Source organism: Hemiscyllium ocellatum, chromosome 18, assembly GCF_020745735.1.
Source record: "Hemiscyllium ocellatum isolate sHemOce1 chromosome 18, sHemOce1.pat.X.cur, whole genome shotgun sequence".
NCBI classification, from domain to species: domain Eukaryota; kingdom Metazoa; phylum Chordata; class Chondrichthyes; order Orectolobiformes; family Hemiscylliidae; genus Hemiscyllium; species Hemiscyllium ocellatum.
The window spans coordinates 31377097-31404951 of NC_083418.1; the positions used below are offsets into that span (position 1 = coordinate 31377097).

A 27855-nucleotide genomic window follows, 5' to 3' on the forward strand; every position below is an offset into this window, starting at 1 on the left:
TCAACTTGGAGCTCGGTGACTAGTGATCTTCCACAGGGATTGGTTCTGGGACCTCTGCTGTTTGTGATTTTTATAAATGACTTGGATGAGGAATGGAAGAGTGGCTTAGTAAGTTTGCTGATGCCATGAAGGTTGGTGGAGTTGCAGATAGTTGGAGGACTGTTGTAGGTTGCAATGGGACATCGAGAGGATGCAGAACTGGGCTGATAAGTGGCAGACGGCGTTCAACCTGGAAAAGTGTGAAGTGATTCATTTTGGAAGGTCAAATTTGAATGCAGAATACAGGGTTAAAGGCAGGATTAATGGCAGTGTGGAGGAACAGAGGGATATTGGGGTCTACGTCCATAGATCACTCAAAGTTGCCACCCAAGTTGATAGGGTTGTTAAAAAGGCATATGGTGTGTTGGCTTTCATTAGCAGGGGAATTGAGCTTAAGAGCAGTGAGGTTAAGCTGCAGCTCTATAGAGACCTGGTCAAACCATATTTGGAATATTGTGTTTAGTTCTGGTCGCCTCATTGTAGGAAAGATACATTTAGAGAGGGTACTGAGGAAATTTACCAGTATGCTGCCTGGACTGTTGTTATGAATGTTGAAGGTGTGTACTGTACCTTTAACAGAGAGGGAATATTGTTTTGCACCAAGTTGATAAGCACCTGTCATATGACGAACAAGCAGTCCTAGAGAATGCTGGAAAATTGAAAATATGTAACATTTGGCTGTGAAATTGATACCGGAGTTGGTTGTTGTTTTGACAACAATTTAAATTTAACCAATTTAAATTACGTCCCAGGATACTAAAACCCAATTGAGTTTGAATTTATTGTGCTGCCAACATCGAACCAATGAGATGATCCAATGTTGGGCGTGTAAAAAAGGCAGGCAGCTTGAAAGTCAGACAGAGTAACTGTCATTTGAAACACTCTATCAAAGGTATCTTTCTATATGAAACATCTTCAAAGTAAAAAGAAAGATGACCCCGGGAGATCTTCAGCTGGAAGAAAAAAGCCACTAGAGATGACAGCCACTGTGTGGGTTTTGAAATTAAGTTGATGTAATTTTAGTGAGGGTTTTATTGGAACAGTATATTGCTATTGAGTTGGGGGCAGGTAATAAGCAGTTAAGAGAAAGAGGGGTCTTAGAGTTGTGAATAGTTGTTGTTTAATGTTCACTTTTAAAGAATAAATTGATATTATTTTCTTTAGATACTGGAATTTGTGACTTCTCTGTCACTCATACATTGGCAGATTACGAGGTGAGGTGAGCTTTTCTGGTGTTTGGTTTAATGAACTGTGGGGTTCATTGCTATGTCGTAACAGTTCGGGAACTCATCATGACATGGCTGTGAACCCTTCTGTCAATTAAACCAAACACCCAGAAAAGTTCACCTCGTCTCGTAATGTTAAAATGTAAGTGACAGAGAACTCTCAAATTCCACCATAGTCTGGGCAACTGATTTTTAATACAGTGACATGACCACTATGTCATCACAGCTTTGATTCCTTTTCTTACCTGTGATGGAGATCAAGGTGCTGTAGGCCAAGCTCTTGCCTGAAGGAAGGTCCAAAGCGAATCACTGTTGTATTAAAGGAAACATGGCAGACATAATGCAGACAGCAATGTGACAAATAGCCCAATGATCTATTTCAGTGGTGCTGGTTCACCTAGCAGTGACCTGAATTCTTTTTGAAATAGCCCTATGACATTTTATACTTTTTAAAAAATGAATTGTAACAATTTAACTTGAGGGCTTTGGTAAAGACAGATAGCAAAAGTTTCTATAAAATATGAAATTAAAGAGTAAATGTTGTAACATGTCTAAATAAACATTGATCCTTTACAGGACGAGAAGGGGGATTTATCAATTGGATATGAGGAAATGGCTGAGGCATTGAACAGATATTTTGTGTTGATCTTCACAGTGGAGGACACTAATAACATGCTAGTAATTGACAAAGAGACAAAGGTAGGTGAGGACCTGGAAACAATCATTATCAGAAAAGAGATAGTGTTGGACAAGTTAATGGTAGATAAGTCTCCTGTCCCTGATGGAATGCATCCCAGGGTACTAGAACATATGGTAGGAGAAATAGCAAATGCACTTGTGACTATTTTCCAAAATTCATTGGACGCTAGGGCAGTTCCAGCAGATTGGAAAACAACAAATTTGACACCACTGTTTAAAAAAGGAGGTATACAAAAGATGGGGAACTATAGGCCGGTTAGCTTAACTTCAATAATGGGAAAAATGCTTAAGTCTATTATCAAGGAAGGAATAGCGAGGCATCTAGATAAAACTTGCTCCGTTGGGCAGATGCAGCATGGGTTGTTCATGAAGGTCAGGTCATGCTTAATTAATCTTCTGGAATTCTATGAAGATGTTATGAGCACAGTGGACAACGGGAACCCTGTAGATGTGGTGTATCTAGATTTCCAAAAGGCATTTGACAAGGTGCTGCACAAAAGGCTGCTACATAAAATAAGGATGCAAGGGGTTGTGGGCAATGTATTAGCATGGATAGAGGATTGGTTAACTAATAGGAAACAAAGAATGGGGATAAATGAGTGCTTTTGTGGTTGGCAATCAGTGACTTGCGGTATGCCTCAGGGATCAGTGTTGGGACTGCAATTATTCACAATTTACATCGATGATTTGGAGTTGGGGACCACATGTAGTGTGTCAAAGTTTGTGGGTGACACTAAGATAAGTGGTAGAGCAAAGTGTGCAGAGGAGTGTGAAACTTTGCAATGGGACATAGACAGTTTAAGTGAGCGGACAGGGTCTGGCAGATGGAGTACAATGTTAATAAATGAAAAGTCATTCATCTTGATAGGAGTAACAGTAAAAAAGACTTGAATGGTAAAAAATAATTGTAGCATGCTGCTGTGCAGAAGGACCTGGATGTCCTTGTGCATGAATCACAGAGGGTTAGTCTGTAGGTACAACAGGTAATTAAGAAGGCAAATGGGATTTTGTCCTTCATTGCTAAAGGGAATGAGTTTAAAAGTAGGAAGGTTATGTTGCAGTGTATAGGATGCTAGTGAGGCTGGAGTACTGCATGCAATTTTGGTCTCCTTACTTGAAAATGATGTACTGGCCCTGGAGGGGGTGCAGAGGAGGTTCACTGGGTTGATTCTGGAGTTAAGGGTGTTGGCTTATGAGGAGTGACTGAGTAGATTGGGATTATACTCAACGCAATTTTAAAAAATGCGGGAGGATCTTATAGAAACATCTAAAATTATGAAGGGAATAGATAAGATAGAAGTTGAGAGGATGTTTCCACCAGCAGATGAAACTAGGACAAGAGGACATAGCCTCAAAACTAGGGGGAGCAGATTTAGGATTGAATTGAGAAGGAACATCTTCGCCCAGAGGGTTGTCAGTCTATGGAATTCCCTGCCCAGTGAAGTGTTGAGGCTTCCTCAGTAAATGCTTTCAAAGCTAAGATAGATAATTTTTTGAACAGTAAAGGATTTAAGGGGTATGGTGAGCTGGTGGGTAACTGGAACAGAGGCCATGTAAAGATCAGCCATGATTTTACTGAATGCGAAGCAGATTTGAAGGGCCAGGTGGCCTACTCCTGTTCCTAGCTCTTTTGTTCTTATATTAGCAGAGTCAGCAGATTTATAAGAGGCACATACATATTTGACTCATCTCATTTTTAATTAAATAACAAACCAGGTAAAGGGACACGTAAATGTTGTGTATATGGATATTTGAAAGGTATTTGATGAAGGATGACCACATTGAAAGCTGTAGAAAACGTAAGCTCTTGGAATAGTCAACGTCAACTTGGAATTAAAACAAAACAGTACTTAAAGGCAGAAAACAGCAACAGCTTTTCAGAGGACAGGATAGTAGATAGTCTCTAGCCCCACTCAATATATAAATGACTTGCTCTTGGAATACAGTTACATTTCAAAATGTGCAGATAATACCAAACTTGGAAGTGTTACCAATTACCAGTAACAAGACATAGACTATCAAAAAAATGATGGAACTTCATAACAGAGAAATATGGGGTGAAGTATTTTGGCATAAGAGATTATGATTAGTGATATATATTTAATGGCTTGATCCTAATGAATGAGCGAAGGGATCTGGGAGCTTATGTACACCACTTCAACAAGCATCCACTCTCCACCACCAACACTCAATAGCAACAGTGTTTGCTATCGACAATATATACTTCAGAAATTCATCGGAGATCCTTTGACAGCATTTTCCAAATCCATGACCACTTATATCTAGAGGGATAAGGGAAGCAGATACATGGGAACACCATCACCTGTAAATTCTCCTTTAAGCCACTCACAATACAGACTTGGAAATGTATCATCGCTAGGTCATTGTCGCTAGGTCAAAATCATTGAATTCCCTCTAACTGCATTGTGGGTCTACCTACAGCAACAGTTCAAGGTAGCTTCTCAACAGTAAGTAAGGATGTACAATAATTGCTGGCCAGCAAGCAATACTTGCATCCTGCAAGAGAACAAAAACATTTAAAAGAAGCATCCAATGATTTTGGGTTTCATAAAGATATTAAGTACAAAAGCAAGGAATATTTTCTGAAGCTTGATATAGACTTCGGAGCAACGCACAACCCTCCACCCCCTCCAACTGCAACATCAGTATCAAACCAGCAGAGAATGGGGTCGCTGTGGTAGTTTGGCACACTGACCGCTATACCACTGAAGCCAGGCGCCAACTTGCTGATACCTCCTCCTACTGCCCCCTCAACCATGACCTCACCTTCCATCACTAAACCGTCATCTCCCAAACCATCCACAACCTCATCACCTCAGGGGATCTCCCAGCCAAAGCTTCCAACCTCATAGTCTAGGAACTCTGCACTCCACATTCTACCTCCCCAAAATTCACAAACCTGACTGCCCCAGTTGACCCAATGTCTCAGCTTGCTCCTGCCCCACCCAAACTTATCTCTGCATACCTTCACAGTCCTGCCCCCTTTAGTCCAGGACACCACTCACACCCTCCACCTCCTCCTCCATGACTTTTGTTTTCCCAGCCCCAAACGTCTTAGCTTCACCATGGACATGCAGTCCCCTGTATACAACTATCTGCCATGATGACGGCCTCCCATCCCTCCGTTTCTTCCTCTCACATTGACCTAACCAGTATCCTTTCACTGACACTGTCATTCGACTGGGTGAACTGGTCCTCACCCTCAACGATTTCTCTTTCCAATCTTCCCACTTCCTCTAGACCAAAGGGGTAGCCATGGGCACCCGCATGGGCCCCAGCTCTGCCTGCCTGTTCACTGAGTATGTGGAACAGTTTGTCTTCTGCAGCTACACTGGAACCATTCCCCACTTTTCCTCTGCTACATGACTGCATTGGCGCTACCTCGTGCTCCTGTGAGGAAGTTGAACAGTTCCTCAACCTCACTAACACCTTACAACCTCACATTTTCCTGGATCATCTGGACACATCTATCCTCTTACCTGGCCTCTCCATCTCTGTTTCCAGCGATTGACTCAATACAGACATTTACTACAAACCCACCGACTCCCACAGCTATCTGGACTACACCTCCTCTCACCCTGCGTCTTGTAAAAACGCTATCCCTTATTCCCAATTCCTCTGCCCCAGCCGCATCTGCTCCAGGAAGACAAATTCCACCAAAGAATATCCAAGATAGCCTCCTTCTTCAAAGACTACAATGTCCCCTCCCCTCAATGATGCCCTCCAGCACATCTCATCCACTTCCCACACCTCCGCCCTTAAACTCTATCCCTCCAAACACAAGGACAGAACCCTCCTGGTCCTCATCTTTCACTCCACAAACCTCTGGATATATCACATCATCCTCTGCCATTTCTGCCGCCTACAAACAGACCCCACCACCGGAGGTATATTTCCCTCCAACCCAATCCAGAGAGACGATTCCCTTCGCGACTCCCTTGTCAAGTCCACCTCCCACTTCAACCCACCCTCCACTCCCAGCACCTTCCCCTGCACCGTAAGAAGTGCAAAAACCTGCGCCCAGACCTCCCCCCTCACCTCTGTCCAAGGCCCCAAAGGATTCTTCCATGTCTGACAGACCTACTGTACTTCTATACACATCATCTACTGGTGGAGGATCTGTTGCACCTGATGTGGTCTCCTTTTCATTGAGAGACTGGGCACCAACTTGCGGATCATTTCAGAGAACATCTCTGGGACACTCACACTAAACCACCCCACCACCCTGTGGCTGAACACTTTAACTCCCCCTCCCATTCCACCAAGGACATGCACGTACTAGGTTTTCTCCACCACCAAACCCTAACCACCCGATACCTGGAAGAAGAAAGCTTCATCTTCCGTCTTGGGACCCTCCAACCACATGGGAATCAATGTGGATTTCCTTATTTCTCCTCCCCCACCCCCCCCCATCTTATCCAAGTTCCAACCTTTCAACTCTGCACCACCCCCTTGAACTGTCCTACCTGCCCATCTTCCTTCCTGCCTATCTGCTCCACCCTCCTCTCTGACCTATCACTTTCACCCCACCTTCATCCACCTCCACATAACAGCTACCTTCGTCCCACCCCCTCCCATTTATCTCTCAGCCCCCTTGGCCCACAAGCCTCATTCCTGATGAAGGGCTTGTGCCCGAAATGTTGATTCGTCTGGTCCTCAGATGCTTCCTGACCAGCTGTGCCTTTCCAAGACCACACTCTTTGACTCTAATCTCCAGCATCTACAGTCCTCACTTTCTCCTACAGACTTCAGAATCTTTGTGAAGGCTACAACTAGGGTACTGTATCCGGTTCTGGTCACTATACTTCCCTAAGAACGTATGATTTCTTGAGAGGATACAAACAAAATAACCAGAATGGTTCCTGGGATGAGAGATTTCACACACAAGATTAATTCGGAGGATTGGGTTTTCTTCTTGAGCACAGGCAGTTGACATATGGATGTATAATATTGACAGGTTTAAACATGTTAGGCAAAGAAAATATGTTGTTATTAGCTTGTGATATAAACCAAGGACACAGATTTAAGGTTTGGGTAAGAGATGTAAGGAAAGAATGTGAGAAAGAACCTTCTTCTTAGTGAATGTTAAATAATTTGGAATGCTCATTCCACCACTCTTGTAGGCAAAGACAACAATGACTTCAAAGGGAACCTGAATGGATGCTTGTGCAAAAATAAATCTGCAGACTGTGGGGAGAGAATCGGACTACTCTACAGAGTCTGCATATTCTCCACCAGCCATATAAGCTTTGTTTGTCTTCTAATGAGTCTATGGATAGACAATCATTATCAACTGGGCTTTCTCAATTTTATCATGTAACACAATCACAGTAGGTAATGGGGTGGCATTGGCATAGTGCTAATATAAAAGCTGGTAATATAGAAGCCCAGATTAATGCTCTGATTCAGATCTCACCATAGCAGATGCTGAAATGGAACTCAAAAACAAAACCCTGTCAATTGTTTTAAAGACTTATCTGGTTACTGATGTCCTTCAGGGAAAAAGACATGCCATACTGATCTCATCTAGATTTGACTCCACAACCACAACAACATGGTTGATCCAACTGCCTCAGCTACTGCTTAACAAACCACACAGTGGTATTCAGCTGGTATAAAGTCTAAGAAAACAAATCAAACCAAATGAACTACTCAGCATTAACCCAGGCATCAGACACAATGGCAGATCCAGGCCCTCTGATTCTGCAAAGACTTTCTGGCTAACATCTGGGGAGCTGTGGTCATACCTTACACATACACAGCCCCAAACAACATCATTAGCATCATTGGTATGTCCTGTTCCACCAGAAGGACTCACCCACTTGAAGTAGTGACAGAGTGGTATACAGAAGGGATGAAGTTACTCTGGGAATGTTCAACATTAACTCAAGACCCCAAGGAGATGTCATGTTGCAGCTGTACAGGACATTGGTGAAGCCATTTTTAGAATACTGCATTCAATTTGTTTTAATGGTAGAATTCTCGGCTGCCACACGGGAGGCCCAGGTTCAATTCCCGTACAATGCATTGTGGCATCCTTTAAAGTGGGCAGCATGATGGCACAGCGGTTAGCACTGCTGTCTCACCGCGCCAGAGAGCCGGATTCAATTCCCACCTCAGGTGACTGGCTACGTGGAGTTTGCACATTCTCCCTGTGTCTGCGTGGGTTTCCTCCCACAGTCCAAAAACATGCAGGTTAGGTGAATTGGTTATGCTAAATTGCCCATAATGTTAGGCAAAGGGATAAATGTAGGGGAATGGGTCTGGGTGGTTGCGCGTCGGTGTGGACTTGTTGGGCCGAAGGGCCTGTTTCCACACTGTAAGTAATCTAAAATTCTTGTCTCTTTACTCTGGGAAAGATGTGCTTAAACTTGAAAGGATACAGAAAAGATTTAGCTAGTTTTGAGAAGATTTGTAGCTCAGGTTGGGTTCTAGATGTAGGTTTGCTTGTTGAATTGGAAGGTTCATTTTCAGATGTTTTCACACTAGATTAGGCAACATCATCAGTGAGCCTCTGGATAAAGCACTAATGGCATGGCCCACTTTTTATTTGTGTGTTTAGGTTTCCTTGGATTGGTGATGCAATTTCCTGTTCTGTTTCTCAGGAAAAGCCTGAGTAGGGCTTAGTAGAAGACTCACGCTACTCCATCCAAGAATTCCTGAAGACCAAAGACACCAAGCTAGAATGGGACAACACATCTATCTTCAGACAAACCAAACAGAGACATGCATGACAGTTCCGAGAAGCATGGCATTCCAACTGGAAGTCTATCAATAAACATATTGACTTGGATCCCATTTACCACCCCTGAGAAAAAGAACAAAAAATGACATCACCAACTCAAGGAAACTTAAATACAAATAGAAAGCAGGCTATGCAACCTGTTCCTCATTGATGATGTTACCTAGTATGGCAATGAAAGGTCTGAAAATGAACCTTCCAGCTTAGTGAGCAAAAATACATACACATTTGTAAGGATATTGCTGAGATTGCAGAGTTTGAACGATAGAAAGAGGCTGAATAGGCTGTGATTTTTTTTTCCTTTGGAGCATTGGAAACAGAGGGGTGACTTTTGAGGTTTATAAAATCACGAGAGGCATGGATAGGGTGAATAGCCAAGGTATTTTCCCCCAGGGTAGGAGAGTCCAAAACTAGACAGCATATATTTAAAGTAAAGGAAAAGATCTAAAAGGAACTTGAAGAGCAACATTTTCATGCAGAATGCCTATCTGGAATGAGCTGCCAGAGGGTGTGGTAGGGGTGGGTACAATTACAGCATTTAAAAGGCATCTGCTTGGGTACATGAATAGGAAGGGTTTGGAGGGATATGGGCCAGGCGTTGACAAATGAGACTAGGTAAGTTTAGGATACATGGTTGGCATGGGTGAGTGGGACCATATTATATGACTATGAGTCTTATGAATAGAGACTTGAGCAAAGCTTCCTGTTGATGACCTTCCTGATGGATGAATCCGCACTACATGATTGAAGGAAGCATCGAGTATGTGTTAGATTTGGGACTTAAATATCGATCACCAAGATTGGTTAAGTGGCACTAGCACTGACCGTGCTGCCAGATCCAAAAGGACACAACTGCTAGACTCATCTGCAGGTGACAAGGGAACAAACAAGGAAAGATGCACTTGACCTCATCATCACCAATCTACATTTTGCAGTTGCATCTGTTTACAATAATTTTGATACGACTGACCAGCACAGTCCTTGTGCTGTCTTCACTTTGAGGATACCCTCCACTTCTGCTACAGCATTATTCCACTGTGCAAAGTGGAAGAGGTTTCAAAACAGTCTAGCAACTCAAGAAACAATATGCTAATGACAGTTCGGCCCTGGCAGAACCTGTAATCTCAGCTCCCATTAAAGCCTTCTATGAAAACGGGCAGAAGAGCTGATAGGAAGTGATAGTGACAACCCTCGACATTAAGGCAGCATTTGAGTGAATATTGCATTGAGTCCAAGCAAAACTGGAGCCAATGGGAATCAGGAGAAAGCTCTGGCTGGAGTCAAAACGAGCAAAAAGGAAGATAGAGGTCAAGGAGGGTCAATCATTCACGGATGTAGGCGTTTTTCTGGTATGGCCTATACACAACTCTCCTCAGCTGCTTCATTCACAACTTTTCCTCCAGATTTTCTGAATTCAAATTCCAGCATTTGCTATGAGAGATTTGAATCTGAGATCCCAGAGTATTGATGGGATCACTGGATTACTCACCCAGAAAATACCATTACATGCTGTCTCACCTCAAGGTCAGAAGTGGGGATGTTCACTGATGATCACATTGTTCTGTTTTATTTGCAACTCTTCAAATACTAAAGTATCCCACATCCAAATGCAGCAAACCCTAGACAACACTCAGGCTTGGTCTGATAAGTCGTAGATAACACTTATGCCACACAAGTTTTATCCAATGACTATCTCAAACAGAAGAGAATCTAATCAACTCCCCTTAATATTAAGTGGCATTATCTTCACTGCAACCCCTGTATCAACATTTTGGGAGTTGGCAAACATGGACCACCCATGTCAGTACTTTGATTGCAAGAACAAGTCTTAGGATTGGAATTATCTGGCAAGCAACTCATACCCTGACTCCTCAAACTCTGCCTATCTCCTACGAGGCACAAGTCAGGAGTATGATGGGATACTGTCCACATGCCAAGAGAAGTGCAGTTGCCACAATACTCATCAACATTCAGATAAAGCAGTCTCTTTGATGAGCATTCCATCTCGTAACGTCAATATTCACTTTCCCCAATGCACAGTTGCAGAAGTGTACAATCTAAAAGATGCATTGTAGCAATGTAGACAGGTTCATATGAATATTATCTTCCAAATCTGTAACCTCTATCACCTGGAAAGTCAAGCATGTCAGACGAATGGAAACACCATCACCTGCAGGTTTCCTTTTATGGACATCCTGATTTGGAACTATATCATTGGGTGGCATGGTGGCACAGTGGTTAGCATTGCTGCCTCACAGCACCAGAGACCCAGGTTCAATTCTCACCTCAGGCAACTGTCTGTGTGGAGTTTCCTCCGGGTGCTCCGGTTCCCTCCCGCAGTCCAAAAATGTGCAGGTTAGGTGAATTGGCTATGCTAAATTGCCTGTAGTGTTAGGTGAATGGGTAAATCTAAAGAAATTATTACGCACCCAAAATTCTGGAACTTTTGTAGCAGCACTGAGTGCTCCTCAGCTACTGTATTTCAAGGCTCCAGCTCATAAGCACCTTCTAAAGAGAAATTTAAGATGGGCAATAAACAATGGCTTCACCAGTGAAACCCACATCTCCCAAATGACTAGAAAAAGACAGTAATGAGAATATCGCTGCAATAAATGCGAATTTCCTCAAGGAGAGCAGTCTTTAAGGAATGCAAACAAAATAAAGGAATAGCAGCTCTTTCATTCCAGTTAGAGAACAAGTCTGTAGGTTTTCAAAACTAAAACTGGAGGCAGCAAGTACAGGTCTGCACGATTGAAAATGCTAAGGTAAGTGATGTTTCCTTGCTTAACACACCCTGGTAAGTCTGGAATTTTTCAAGATTTGGGACATTTGCAAGCTTGAAAACTTCCTATCAAACTGTTAGGAATCCCTACCCCCGGGCATTGAAAACAATGCCCATTTAGGAAAACTCTTCCAATTATCCCCTAGCATACATGCAGAATGTGCTGAAATGTGATATATTAATTAATCAAATCTGAGTTAGTGTTTTAACTCCATTATCATATTCAATGGCGATTTAGAAACAAATTCTGTGTCTATAAAGATAGCAAGCATAAAGTTTGAGGGTATTGAACAAATTCAATTCTGGACACCTAGGTTCATTTGGCATTGTTAGAAGCTCAGAGTTTCCTCAGTTCAATCTCAAAGTGTTCTTCATGCATCAGTGACATCTTTTCATCTCCCACAGTACTGAACCCAGTGCTACTCTGATGTCAAGTTAGTGCTATTAAGAGCAGTTTGTGATGCACATCCATTCCTATCAACATGATTAAGATCAACGCTGCTGCACAGGATCTTTGATTCTAAAGTGAGTATCTTTTCATCCGATTTGAGTCAGCATTGAACTCTCGCATCTACCAATTCAGATGCATCAAGTCCCCCTTGGAGACAAAATAAAAATGCACTTTATACACTTTTAAACTGAAATTTATTGAAGAAAATAACAAATATTCATTAAAACATTCGAGCACTTTGCACATCTGTTCATTATTTATAAAGCAGTTTTATTTTCAGCCTACAAAAGGACACGTTTCTTTTTCAACAGCCACAATGGAAAGAATTAAAATTTTCTTCCAAGTAATAAGGGGACTCTTCCTATAAACCAAAGTAAATAGGTACATAACACTATACCACTGCCCACATTCTATCTTCACAGTGATTCCCTTTCAAGAGATGAAGCCCAGTTCACGTTAAGCCTGAGAAACAGCTGCAAATAAGAGCAACCATTAGATCATCTTCCAGTTGAATGTACCACAGTTCTTTTCATATTAACCAAAATATTAACCCACATGAAATGATATGCCCTCGTCAGTGCTGTCATATTAAACAGTGTTTTTATTCAATGGGGAAGAGAGTATATTTCAACTTAACATTCTACAATGTTTGGAAACCAATTAAATCCTAAAACATACTCTGATAAATACAATCTCTTGGATGAAGGGAGATCAAAATTAAAAGTACCAGAATATGGCCTAAAAGAGAATTCGACTTATGTTTATTAACTTTTGTTTCCCAAGATATTGAAACACCTGTGTATATCTCCAGCATTAATATTTTCCTCAGGTTTGGAGTATGAAGTTGGGTTTTTTTTTGACCATAAAGGAAATACATGCAGATAGTTGATACTAGTCAACCATATAAATCTAAATTCTGAAATTCAACTGTAGCAACAAATCTCTGAATGCCAATACTTTCAAAGACTGATACAGCAATGCAAAAGTTATCCCTCACAATGTAGAAAATTGACCAAACCTATTTTCAGATATTCAATGGAGATTGCACATCACCAGTAACCAAGCTTAGTCCGCCAGATCTTTTCGGGGGAGGGGGGGGATCGTTATTGAGGCCTATAATTACACTGTCATATTAAGGCATATGTGATAGCTCTTGCATTCACCACAATTCTTTACGAAATACTTTCACACTATCCAGTGCTCAGAAATATCATAAATAGGTCTTTGATAACCCCAGGAGTGCTAACATTTTGTTTTCCAACAGCTGTCTTTGATCGCCACATGCTCAGCATTAAAGCACCAAAAATGACCTGCCAATGTCCAGTGCTGGGCATATGTGTAGCAAAATAGGCCAACAAGAGCACTGCGTGCAAATAACTTATTTATATTTTTACCTATTATGTTGGTTAATGCACAGGAACTATTTTCCATTTTTAGCAGTGTCCACATCAGGTATACTTTGACTAGGTATAGCACAGGTTAAATTCAAAGAAAATATACTCTACACTTTCCCAAACATGTGTCAGAATAATACCGCCCATTGCACTGTACTTTTAATTTCCCATTTCAGTTATCTCAATGAGACTATCATCTTAATGAATTCACAGTATTAAGCAGCCCACGGTTTAACAAGAACAGCACTAAGCACTGACTGCAGACCTGCTCAAATCAATATCTAGTCTGAAATTTACAGCCAACAGCAAGAACCACCTTCAATGTAAAATGAATTCAAACTCAAGTACAAGAAGTGAAAACTCAGCGAGTGCTAAACCTAATATCCCATTTCTTTCTACATTAGACTGCAAGATTTCCCCACAGAATTTTTTTTTTACATTTTTTCATCACAAAGTTTAAGAGAACAGTCACTGGGAGCACAGCAGACTCAATGTAAATTTATTTGCACTGTGAGCACTTAGCTAAGGGTTAAAGTTAAAAAGCCTTTGACTGAATGCCCAACAGTCCCACATCATTACTTGTCATTTCTGCCTACTCCATCACTCCAAAAAGTAGAATGCATTACACTCATCCTGTTGAATAGGACAACAGTCAGAATTATCATATTTTCAGTAGGCAATTTTACATTTAATATTTGGCCATTTTTAAAAACCAGACACGAGGGAGAAAATGTCATTTTTGTCAGCCTTCCCTGGAATTCCCTTCCACGTAAACAAAGTATCCTAACTCAACAGCTCAGAATATAGTGATGAAACAGCTGCAAGTGAAAAGGCTTCCAGGCATCATTGGTTAATTTCATGGATGCTCTGTAGTTGTTTTACTGTTTATAAAGGATTCACTGCAACCCTCTGATAATACCAGCAATCCCACTGTTGAATTCATAGTACTGCCCAGCACTCAATGTATTCTGGTCAATTCTTCAACAATTTTTATCAGATCATCTACAGTTGCTTCTCTTTTCATTCCACTTCCATCATCAATCTGAAAATAAAACAAAGTCACGTGAGTGTCTGCAACGAACAATCCAAGCAGCATCCAAGGTTCTTCCCTGAGAAGAAGATGCAACTACAGGATAATTAAGAAAGGAGTGTCGACTGCAAGGCAAGGGATACTGCAGAGCAAAAGATCTTAAGCAAACAGAGCAAATCCTCAATAAACTGTAATGTCATCTTGCTGAAACTTCTTCAAAAGGGATTAACTAACTACTTGGCTGCAGATGGGATCGTATTGCAATTGTGTAACTGCAGGCTGCAAATGCATCCAAATAAAACACTCAATTGAGTGCATAACCTTACATTGAAATGATACATCTTAAATCTGTGAACTGTCATTTTTCTTCATTTTTAATCATTATGTTTACATTGGGAGTTTGACAAATGTGAACTTATGTTGCAATTTCACTCTCCCACTAGTGATTGCACTGCAGTACTTTTTCCAATGAAAGTATTATATCATGAGATTATATAATAATTTTGCATTATAAAATGTGCACTAAGGGCATTTTGCTGTTCTGGGAAACTGCAAGTTAACATGCCATTTCAGAGGTAGCCAGAATAAGTTGACTATCCTCAGAAATCTGGTGTCTAACAAATGCGTTCCTTTATGTACCAGAAGTGATGGGAAACACAAGGTTTAGTGAGGGGAAGGAACTGAAGTAAATCTGTACAAATCGAGAAAAGGTGTGGGGAAAAATGGGTGGATTTGAAGACTGGTAAATCCGCAGGGCTTGATAATCTAATACCAAGAATACTTATGGAAGCGTCCAGAAATAGTGGCTGCATTAGTGGTCACCTTCCAAGATTCCTAAGATTGAAGAACAGTTCCTGTAGCTTGGAGGTTAGCTCATGTAATCCCATTACTGAAAAAGAGAGGTGGACAGAAAACAAGGAATTGTAGACCAATGAGTGACATTTGTACTGGGCAAGATGCTAAAGTCCATTCTCAAGGATTTTATAACAGAGCACTTAAAGTGGTAGAATGAGACACAGTCAGTAGGGAGTTACAAAAGGGAGATCATGCTCGATAAATCTACTGGAATTCGAGGATGTAACTGGTAGAATTGATTGGGGAGTCAGTGGATGTGGACTTGCAACAAATGTAAGAGATTATGTGTAAAATTAAAGCACGTGGGATTGGGAGTAGTTTATGGAGATGAATAGAAACAGAGTGGGAGTAAATGGGTCTTTTTCTGAATGGCAAGCAATGATTAGTGGGGTACATAACAGGGATTGGTACTCAGACCCCAGCTATCCACAATAGATGTTAATGATTTAGATGAGGAAGCTGGATGGAAGGGTGAGCTGTAAAGATGCAGCAGACAGGCTTGGATGTGAGATTTGGACAGGCTGAGAAGTCAAATGCGTGGCAGATGCAGTATATTGTGAAAAAATGTGAGGTTATCCACTTTAATAACAAAAGTAGGGGGCAGATTATTGTTTGGTTGGCTGTAAATTGAGAGGAGGAAATGTTCAATGAGACCTGGGTGTTCTTGTGCACTAGTTGCTGAAAGTAATATAGATGCAGCAAGCAATGAAGACAAACCGTATGTTAGCCTTCATAGTGAAAAGCTTTGAGTACAGGAGCAAGGATGTTTTGCTGCAATTATACTGGGCACTGGTGAGGCCACACCTTGAATTTTGTGTCAGTTTTGAACTCTTTATTTGAGGAAAAATACAGAAGGAATGTAGCAAAAGTTTACCAAATGGATTCATGGGATGCCAGAACTGATGTATCAGGAGAGATTGAATTGGTTTGGATAATATTCACTCGAGTTTAAAGTATGAGCGATGGCGTCTCATAAAAAAGCATAAAATTCTAACAAGACCAGACAGGGTAAATGCAAGGTGTATGTTCTTTATGGTGGGAGACTCCAGAACCAGAGGTCATAGTTTAATGATAAGCGTAAACCTTGTAGAACTGAATGAATAAATGAACTGAATGAAAAGAATTCTTAAGTTCACCACCACAGAAGGTGGGTAAGGCCAAATCATTACATTTCCAGGGAGGCAGATATAGCTCTTGGGGCTAAAAGGATTTGGTGGTATTGGGGATTAGGATAATGAGCTCAATGATCAGCCAAGATCATACATAATGGCAGAGCAGATTCAAATCGGTTGAATGGCCTACTCCTGCTCCTGTTTTGGTTCTAATTTATTTGCTCGTGCTTTCTAAGTGGCACTAGTGTTTATGCTATCATATAGAAAAGGCATTCACAGTAATATTCTACACACACCAGTAATTTTCCTTGTATGTTCGTATACTGTGGACTAATCTTGCAATAGCTGAAAAGTGAAATATAATGAAAATCTAAACCAAAATGCTGGAAATCAAAAATAAAAGCAAAATGTTGTAAACGCTCAACAGGTCAGACAGCATCTGCAGAGAGAATCTGTTCTTAACAAAAGGACATGAACCAGCAACATTTTGTCACCCAATATATCCTCCCCAGGATAGTGCCCTAAGCTCAACCATCTTCAGCTGCTTCAATAACCTTCCTTTATCTTAAGGTCAGAGGTAGGGATGTTTGGCAATGACAGACAATGTTTAGCATCATTTGCAACTCTTCAGATACTGAAGCAGTCTATTTTCAAATGCAGCTACACCTGGACAATACCCAGGCCTAGGCTGAAAAGTGACAAGTAACATTCATACCTCGACCATCTCCAATAAGAGATCATAAAACCACCATCCTTTGTCATTCACTGGCTTTACCATCACTGAATCCACAACTAATAGCATCCTGGGGCTTACCATTAACCAGAAACTTAACCAATTCTCAAGGACAACTAATGGCAAACAATAAACTATGATCCAGACAGCAATGCCCAGGTACTATGAGTGAATTTTTTAAAATGCACAAACAGTCATTGCAATAATGGCAGCAAATAACACCACCTGACTCCCCAACATGTCCACCATTTACATAGCACAAGTCAGGAGTGTGATGGAATACTCCCCACGTACAGCCACAGAGTCAGAGTCAGAGAGATGTTCAGTGTGAAATCAGACACTATGGTCCAATCGGTCCAACTTGTCCATGCTGACCAAATATCCTATTTGCCAGCATTTGATCCATACCCCTTTGAACCTTTCCTATTCATGAACCCATCAAGATGACTGTTAAGTGTTGTAATTTTACCAGCCTTCATCACTTCCTCTGGCAGCTCATTACATACAAGCACCACACTCTGCTTGAAAAAGGTGCCCCTTAGGTCCCTTTTAAATCTTTCCTCTCTTGCCCTCCAGATTTAGATTCCCCTACCCCAGGAAAAACACCTCTGATATTTACCATATCCACACCCCTCATGATTTTGTAAACCTCGATAAGATTACCCCTCAGTTTCTGACACTCCAGGAAAAACAGACCCAACCTATTCATAGAACATAGAAAAATACAGCGCAGTACAGGCCCTTCGGCCCTCGATGTTGCGCCAACCAAAGCCTACCTAACCTACACTAGCCCAATAACCTCCATATGCTTATCCAATGCCCGCTTAAATGACCATAAAGAGGGAGAGTCCACCACTGCTACTGGCAGAGCATTCCATGAACACTCAACCCGCTGAGTAAAGAAGCTACCCCTAACATCTGTCCTATACTTACCAACCCTTAATTTAAAGTTGTGTCCCCTAGTAACAGCTGACTCCATTAGCGGAAAAAGGTTCTCACTGTCAACCCTATCTAAACCCCTAATCATCTTGTACACCTCTATCAAATCTCCCCTAAACCTTCTTTTCTCCAATGAGAACAGCCCCAGGTGCCTCAGCCTTTCCTCATACGATCTTCCTACCATACCAGGCAACATCCTGGTAAACCTCCCCTGCACTCGTTCCAATGCCTCCATGTCCTTCCTATAGTATGGCGACCAAAACTGCACACAATACTCCAGATGAGGCTGCACCAGAGTCTTATACAACTGCAACATGACCTCAGGACTCCGGAACTCAATTCCTCTACCAATAAAGCCCAGTACACCATATGCCTTCTTCACAGCACTATTTATCTGGGTAGCAACTTTCAGAGATCTGTGTACATGGAAACCAAGATCCCTCTGCTCATCCACACTACCAAGTAGCCTACCATTAGCCCAGTAATCCATCTTCTTGTTACTCCTACCAAATGACTTCACACTTAGCTATATTGAACTCCATTTGCCACCTTTCTGCCCAGCTCTGCAACTTATCTATATCCCGCTGTAACCTGCCACATCCTCCTTCGCTGTCCACAACTCCACCGACTTTCGTGTCATCCGCAAACTTGCTCACCCAGCTTTCAAGCCCCTCCTCTAGGTTATTTATAAAAATGACAAACAGCAATGGTCCCAAAACAGATCCTTGTGGAACACCGCTAGTAACTGCACTCCAAGATGAACATCAACTACTACCCTCTGTCTCCTTCCAGCCAGCCAATTCCTCATCCAAACCTCTAATGCACCCTCAATGCCATACCTCCGTAGTTTTTGCATTAGCCTACCATGGGGTACCTTATCGAACGCCTTGCTAAAATCCATATACACCACATCTACTGCTTTACCCTCGTCCACTTCCTTGGTCACCTTCTCAAAGAACTCAATAAGGTTTGTGAGGCACGACCTGCCCTTCACAAAACCATGCTGACTATCCTTGATCACGTTATTGCCCACAACAGAAGTGAGACTCACTGGCCTATAGTTACTCGGGCTATCCCTACTCCCCTTCTTGAACAAGGGGACCACATTCGCTATCCTCCAGTCTTCTGGCACTATTCCCGTAGACAACGACTACATAAAAATCAAGGCCAATGGCTCCGTTATCTCCTCCCTAGCTTCCCAGAGGATCCTAGGATAAATGCCATCAGGCCCAGGGGACTTATCTATATTCATCCTTTCCAGTATTCCCCAGACCTCTTCCCTACATACCTCAAGGTCATCCATTCTAATCACTTGTGACTCAATATTCGCATCAGCAACAGTGTCCCGTTCCTGAGTGAATACTGACGAAAAGTATTGATTTAGTGTCTCTCCAATCTCCTCCGCCTCCACGCACAACTTCCCACTACTATCCTTGACTGGACCGATACCTACCCTAGTCATCCTTTTATTCTTGACATACCTATAGAAAGCCTTTGGGTTTTCCCTAATCCTACCAACTAAGGACTTTTCATGTCCCCTTCTCGCTGCTCTTAGCTCTCTCTTTAGATCCTTCCTGGCTACCTTATAACTCTCAATCGCCCCAACTGAACCTTCACGCCTCAGCTTTACATAGGCCGCCCTCTTCCCTTTCACAAGGGATTCCAATTCCTTATTAAACCACGGCTCCCTCACAAGACCCTCTACTCCCTGCCTGACTGGTACATACTTATCAAGGACACCCAATAGCTGTTCCTTGAACAATCTCCACATATCATTTGTGTTCTTCCCTTGAAGCCTATTTTTCCAATCCACGCATCCCAAGTCATGCCTCACCGCATCATAATTTCCCTGCCCCCAGCTATAACTCTTGCCCTGCAGTGCACACTTATCCCTCTCCATCACTAGAGTAAAAGTCACCAAGTTGTGGTCACTGTCCCCGAAGTGCTCACCTACCTCCAAGTCTAACACCTGGCCTGGTTCATTACCTAGAACCAAATCCAGTATAGCCTCACCTCTTGTTGGCCTATCTACATATTCTGTCAGGAAACCCTCCTGCACACACTGGACAAACACCAACCCATCTAACGAACTCGAGCTATAGCTTTCCCAGTCAATATCTGGGAAGTTAAAGTCCCCCATAACAACCACCCTGCTACTTTCACTCTTCTCCTGAATCATCCTCGCAATACTTTCCTCTACTTCTCTCGGACTATTAGGAGGCCTGTAGAAAACTCCTAACAGGGTGACCTCACCTTTCCTATTTCTAACCTCAGCCCAAACTACCTTAGATGGCAAGTCTTCCTCCATCGTCCTTTCCACCCCTGTAATACTATCCTTGACAAGCAATGCCACACCTCCCCCTCTTTTACCCCCATCTCTGACCCTGCTAAAACATTTAAACCCTGGAACCTGCAACAGCCATTCCTGTCCCTGTTCTACCCACGTCTCTGTAATGGCCACAACATCGAAGTCCCAGGTACCAACCCACGTTGCAAGTTCACCTACCTTATTTCTTATACTTCTGGCATTGAAGTATACACACTTCAAGCCACCTTCCTGTTTACAGGCACCCTCCTTCGAGATCGATGCCTTGTTCTTAACCTCCCTACACTCAAGGTCCTGTATCCTAAAGCTACAGTCCAGGTTCCCATGCCCCTGCAGAGTTAGTTTAAACCCTCCCAAAGAGCACTAGCAAACCTCCCCCCAAGGTGCCCCTCAGGTTCAGGTGTAGACCATCCTGTTTATAGAGGTCCCACCTTCCCCAGAAAGAACCCCAGTTGTCCAGAAACCGGAATCCCTCCCTCCTGCACCATCCCTGTAACCACGCATTTAACTGTTCTCTCTCCCTATTCCTCGACTCTCTATCACGTGGCCCGGGTAACAAACCAGAGACAACAACTCTGTTCGTTCTAGCTCTGAGCTTCCAACCTAGCTCCCTGAAAGCGTGCCTAACATCCTCACCCCTCTTCCTACCTATGTCGTTGGTTCCAACGTGGACCACGATCTGGGGCTGCTCCCCCTCCCCCTTAAGGACCCGGAAAACACGATCACAGACATCACGTACCCTTGCACCTGGGAGGCAACATACCAATCGTGAGTCTCTGTCGCCCCCGCAAAACCGCCTATCTGTGCCCCTCACTATTGAGTCCCCAATAACTATTGCTCTACCTTTCTCCACCCTTCCCTTCTGAGCAACGGGGACAGGCTCCGTGCCAGAGGCCTGAACCTTGTTGCTTACCCCTGGTAAGTCATTTCCCCCCCCCCCCCCCCACAAGTATCCAAAACAGTATACTTGTTCTTGAGGGGAATGACCGCAGGGGGTCCCTGCACTGGCTGTTTCCTCCCACTCCCCCTCGCTGTCACCCATCTCTCTATAACTTTCGGAGTAACTACTTCCCTAAAGCTCTGATCTATGACCACTTCTGCCTCCCGAATGATCCGCAGTTCATCCAACTCCAGCTCCAGTTCCCTAACACGGTCTTGGAGGAGCTGGAGATGGGTGCACTTCTTGCAAGTGTAATCAGCAGGGACGCTAATGGCTTCCCTCACCTCATACATGTTGCAAGAGGAACATTGCACTGCCTTCGCTGCCATCCCTCTAAAAGGTAAACTTTAAAAAACTAGATCTAAAGAAACAAACAAGCAAAATGCAGCACTTACCTGCTTACCACAACGGGACTTATTATTAGGTTAGAGGAGGAGGGCGGGTGGGAGGCTCTACTCCTGTAGTGCCTCGGGTTCTTCGCCTGCGCGCTTATAAGAAAAAAAAACCTTCCCAGGTAAGCTAGCACGACACCAGCTTCTGGGTCTGCTAGGCGCTTAAAAAAACTTCAAATTTTAGCCATTAAAAAACAAAAATTGGACTATACCCGCGACTTAAAAAAAACACCACCAGACAGCCATTACCTGCTCCGCCGAGAGAGTGAGGCCGAAGGCTTGAAGCTGCGCGCTTATATAAGAAGAAAAACCTTCCCAGGTAAGCTAGCGCGACACCAGCTTCCAGGTCTGCTAGGCGCTTAAAAAAACTTTAAATTTTAGCCGTTAAAAAACAAAAACTGGACTATTCAACCTCTCCCTGTAGCTCAAACCCTCCACCACGGCCATGATTTAGAGGTGCCAGCGTTGGACTGGGGTGGGCAAAGTTAAAAATCACAACACCAGTTACAGTCCACCAAATTTATTTGGAACATTAGCTTTTGGAGCACTGCTCCCCAATCACCTGATGATGGAGCAGCACTCTGAATGCCTGTGCTCCCAAGTAAACCTGTTGGACTATAACCTGCTGTTGAGAGTTTTTTTAAAAACTTTGTCCAATCCTGGCAACATCCTTGTAAATGGATATCGGTTTGCTCACCAAACTGGAAGTTTTGGTTTTGGTTCCAGCTCAGCGAGCAAACCTACATCCAGAACCTCAACCTGAGCTACAAATCTTCTCAAAACTCGCTTATCCTTGTAAATCTTTTCTGAACCCTTTCAAGTTTCACAACATTTTCTGACAGCAGGAAGATCAGAATTGAAAGCAGTATTCTAGAAGTAGCCAAACTAATGTTTTGTAGAGCCACAACATGACCTCCCAACTCCTATACTTAATGACTTGCCTGGATAAGGGCAGTTCCAGTAACACAAGCTTGACACCATCCAATACAAAGCAGCCCATAGGACTTGAACCACATCCGCAAAAATCCACCATCAACATTCAATAGCAACAGTGTGCATTACATACAAGTTGCACTGTAGAAAGTCAAAGACTTTTAGACAGCACATTCCAAACCAATATCATTTCCATCTAGAAGGACAAGCAGCAGGTATATGGAAATACCACCACTTGCAAGTTCAACTCCAAGCCATTCATCACCCTGATTTGGCAAGGTATCACCATTCCTTCACTTCTGTTGAGTCACTAAATTGGAATTAGCTCATTAGTGACATTTTGGGTTGACCCACAGTACATGGACTGCAGTGGTTCAAAGAGGCCATCATCACCACTTCTCAAAAGCAAATAACTAGCGGTGAGCAACAAATACTGGCCAAGACAGCAATGCCCATTCCCAGGAGTGAATTAAAAAGAAACAATCCTACCCATCCTGTTGAGCATTTCCAGCATTCCCCATTTTGGATTGTGATACTTCCTTTGTGCATGTGTGGGGAACTTCACGTTACATGCAGGCACTTTTGAAGACTGGATTGTTGAGAAGTTTCTATTTGATATTTTCTAATCACCCTCTTCAGAGATGCTATTCATACCTGTAGAGCAGATGGGACTTGGATCCAGGCCTCCTTGCTCAGACGTATACTGCGAGTGTAACACTAGAGCCATTAAGTTTCTATTTGATGACAGGCTTTTCGAGCAGATGAAATTATTATGATGACATTATATTTAGGCTAAAAAGCTTTTTAATCATTTGTCGTTCACAAAGTGATGTTTACAATTAGTTACATTCATTACCTGTAAGCCTGCAGCCACTTCCTGCATTTTAGGTCGACTGAGATCTAAGAAGCTCTCGATAAGGTCTCCATCTATGAAACCTGCAGCAGGTTCAGTTTTTCTCTCTGAGTGAAACGATCTCCAGGTACAGAGAAGTTATGGAAGACTTATTTAAAACAGCAGTTTGTTAACATAAAACAGCAAAGGCACTCCATATTAGAACTGCTTTACACAAACAACATAGATTGGATTAGAGTCAGAGTCAATGAGATGTACAGTGTGGAAACAGACCTTTCGGTCCAACTTGTCCATGCCGACCAGACATCCCCACCCAATCTAGTCCCACCTGCCAGCACCTGGCCCATCCAAACCCTTCCTATTCATACACCCATTCAGATGCCTTTTAAATGTTGCAATTGTACCAGCCTCCACCACTTCATTCCTGTGTGTGAAGAAGTTGCCCCTTAAGGTTTCTTTTATATCTTTCCCCCCCTCACCCTGAACCTATACCTTCGAGTTCTGGACTCCCCCCCCCAACGTCGTGGAAAAGACTATTTACCCTATCCATGCCCCTCATGATTTTGTAAACCTCGAAAAGGTCACACCTCAGCCTCCGACACTCCAGGGAAAACAGACCCAGCCTATTCAACCTCTCCCATAGCTCAAATCCTCCAACCCTGGCAACATCCTTGTAAACCTTTTCTGAACCCTTTCAAGTTTCACAACATCTTTCCGATAGGAAGGAGACCAGAACTGCACGCAATATTCCAACAGAGGCGTAACCAACATCCTGTACAGCCGCAACATGACCTCCCAACTCCTGTATTCAATACTCTGACCAAAGGAAAGCATACCAAATGCCTTCTTCACTATCCTTCCTCTTCCATCTCATGTGCTGCCAGATTCCTCAATCCTGATAGTCCCCAGTGCACAATTTGATACAGGCTCTTTAAGAGCAATAAAAGTGCAAAAACTGTTTGAGTTCACAAACACCACAGAATAATTTAATGGGAAATTAACAGGTTAGGTGAATTAGCCATGCGAAATTGCCCATAGTGTTAGGTGGATTAGTCAGGGGTAAATCTAGGGGGGGGGGGGGGGTTTCTCTTCGGAGGGCCAACGTGGACTTGTTGGGCCGAAGGGCCTGTTTCCACAATGTAGGTAATCTCATCTAATCTAACATTTATGAGATGCTCACAAGGGGTGTTGGTTGAGGTACAACATGTTCATACTGTTTTGCTAGATAGACTGTGGAATTTCTCTTTCAAATCTGTCTAAAAAGCTTTGGTGGAAAAGAAAATTCCTTAGTAAAAGCACATGCCAGCCACTGTAAATTAGATTTGTAATTAATGGACTTTTTAAAAAAACATTTTCTAATTAATACCCAAGTCTATGATTCCACAAATAGTTAGATAAAAATCCTCTCGGTCTTAAATACATTTAATGAGCCAGCCTCAAAAGCCCTTTCTGGTAAAGAATTCCACAGAATCAGAACCCTCAAAAAAAAACCTCACCTCTGTCTTAAGTGTGTGGTGCCCTTTTGGAGATTTTGCCACTGATATTAGACTCAAGGGACAAACCACTTGTCCACATCTATCCTGTCAAGTCCCCTATTAACGTAACTTGCAATATGGCTGCTCCTCATTCTTCTAAATTCTAATCGTCATCAACCTAGTGAACCTTCTCTGGACTGCCTCCAATGCCAATATATCTTTTCTTACTTAAAGGGCCCAAAACCGTACATAACATTCCAATTGTGGTCTAACTAGTGCTATGTACAGTTTTAGCAATTTCTCCCTATTTTTATACTCCATTTCCTTTAAAATAAAGGCTAACATTCCACTTCTCATCCTTATTACCTGCTGAATTTGGATGCTCGCCTGATGATTTCTGCATTCCTCCACTCTGTAGTTACTTTTTGCAATCTTTCTCCATTTAAAGATATTCAGTTCCTCTATTCTTCTTGCCAAAGTGCACAATCTTCAACTAATTTTCCCCACATTATATTCCATCTGCCAATTTTTGCACCACTCACTCCATCTGCAGACTGAATCATCCGCACCAGCTGCCTTCTCACCTAGTTGCGTTATCAGCATACTTGCATATAGTCATTCACCTTCCTCATCCAAATCAGTAAGGCACATGACAAATAAATTGTGCCCTGAGCACTGATCCTTGTGGTACTCCACAAGTTAAAATATTTCCTTACCTCAACTCTGTCTTCTATCAGTTAGACAATCCTCCAACCATTTTTAATATACTACCTCCAACACCATGCATTCTTATCTTAAATGGCCTAACCGGTGGTATCTTACCAAATGCCAACCTTATGAAATCCAAATTATATCATATCCATTGCTTGCCTGTCCTCAATTCCAATTGCTACCTCCTGAAAGTACTGTAATAAGTTTGTCAGGTATGACTTCCTCTTTGTGAAGCAATGCTTACTCTGCTTGATCACTACCTATTTCTAAATGTTCCATTATGTAATCCTTTATAATAGATTCTAACATTTTCTCAATAACAAGACATGTGAGGCATTGTTAGGACAAAATGTTTGCACTAGAGGTTGGTAGATATTGGGAAGTTGTCACCTACAGGATGGTAGATTCAGGAACCACTATAATATTTTAGAAGTATGTACAGAAATACTGGAAGCACCACAGCATAAAAGGCTACAGACCAAATGCTGGAAAATGAAACCTGAGTAGATAAGTACTTGATGCCTAGAAATGGACATGATGGGCTGAAGGCAAAAGTGAGTACTGCAGATGCTGGAGATCAGAGTCAAGATTAGTGGCGGTGCTGGAAAAGCAAAGCAGGTCAGGCAGCATTTGAGGAGCAGGAAAATCGATGTTTCGCGCAAAAGCCCTTTATCAGGAATGAGACTGGGAGCCTCAGGGATGGAGAGATAAATGGGAGGGGGTGGGGGTAGGTAGCTGAAGGTGCAATCGGTGGATGGAGGTGGGGGTGAAGATGATAGGTCAGAGAGAAGGGTGGAGCAGATAGATGAGAACGAAGATTGACCGACGGGACAGGTCACAAGGATGGTGCTGAGCTGGAAGATTGGAACTGGGGAAAGGTGGGGGGAGGGGAAAATGAGGAAACTAGTGAAGTACACATTGATGCCATGGGGTTGGAGGGTCTCAAGGTGGAAGATGAGGCTTTCTTCCTCCAGGCCTCAGGTGGTAACGGAGGCGGCCCAGGACACGGTCCTCAACAAAGTGGGAGAAGGAGTTGAAATGTTCAGCCACGGGGCGGTGGGGTTGATTGGTGCGTGTGTTCCAGAGATGTTCTCGGAAGCACTCTGCGAGGACGGCTAAAGTACAACTCTATCATAAAGACGAGAAAATGTGCCTTTGATGGGTGTCAGGCAATGTACCTGCTCCATGGTTCCATGTACGGCAACTTCTCCTGAGCTTTGGGTAGTGTCAGAGGACTGCAGAATTGCAGGTGTAACACATGTTCAAAAGAAGAGCTGCATGGATAAATCCAGAAATTAGTCAAATTCAATGGTGGGGAAACCTTTAGGATAGAATTAAACAGTCATGTGGAAATATGTGGGTTAACGAGTAACAGCTAACAGTGAGAGCTGATGAGGGTAATGTTGTTCATGTGGTAGATGTGGACTTCCAAAATAGAATACCATGCAACAGACAGTCTGGGGGTACTTAGACAGAACAATCTGCAGTTGTTCAAGAAAGCTCAACGGCAATGAATGATGCAGAATAAATACTGACCTTGTTAACAATACCAACATCCTGAGAAAGAATAAATTCAAGCACCCTGGGAATCCTGAATCGCTGAGTTGGAACAATTTCCACGAGAGTGAGTGAATGCGCGAAACAGATTCTGGGGACAAATGGGGAGCTGAATATCCATTCTTGACCATTTGATAACATCAACAATCTAAAATGACCAACTGACTTCATGGAAAGGATATAATGAATGTTCAATCTTGCCCACACTTTTGATAACTTTATTCAGTCGATTTTGAACTTCCAAAAGGAAGTTATACCAGCTCTCAGACAACGAGGTAACCAGGCCTGTAAAACAATTAATAAGATAACCAAACTTGTGAAATAACATTGCATACATTTGAAGTTTGGTTTTAAACAAATGAGATTGTTATGTTGAACTTACTCAAACAAAGTGGGATTATTTTTCACTGTTTCTGACTCATCTGTCCATTTCCACTTGGATTTTTAAAAATACTTTCAGTTTATATACTTTTGGCCCCCTGATCTCGAGTCAGGCACAGTGACTTTCCATTTGGGAAATGACTTATACCCAGCTATTACTAAGCACGTCAGGCAATTTTTAATTCTTTTGTAGAAAAGGACTGCTGACATATCCTTGGTTGTCAATAGCACTGTAACCACAGGAATCATTGATGAGATTCTAAA

The 27855-nt window shown here is 42.5% G+C and overlaps 1 protein-coding gene across 2 annotated transcripts in view; it reads right to left on the reverse strand.

The window, feature by feature from the left end:
• Positions 1 to 12196: 12196 nt before the first annotated feature.
• ddb1 (damage-specific DNA binding protein 1) overlaps positions 12197 to 27855 on the reverse strand; it is an 87277-nt gene continuing 71618 nt past the window's right edge. Inside the window, exons 25-28 of one of the 2 annotated variants that reach the window (XM_060838821.1) lie at positions 27393 to 27495; positions 23471 to 23594; positions 23269 to 23317; positions 14334 to 14396 (exon numbers count right to left, since the gene is read on the reverse strand). In XM_060838821.1, coding sequence (XP_060694804.1) covers positions 14392 to 14396; positions 23269 to 23317; positions 23471 to 23594; positions 27393 to 27495 — 281 coding nt within the window. In that variant the 3' untranslated portion in view covers positions 14334 to 14391. Of the gene's footprint in view, positions 14397 to 23268; positions 23318 to 23470; positions 23595 to 27392; positions 27496 to 27855 lie in introns of both variants that reach the window. The other variant, XM_060838820.1, reaches the window with a different exon arrangement.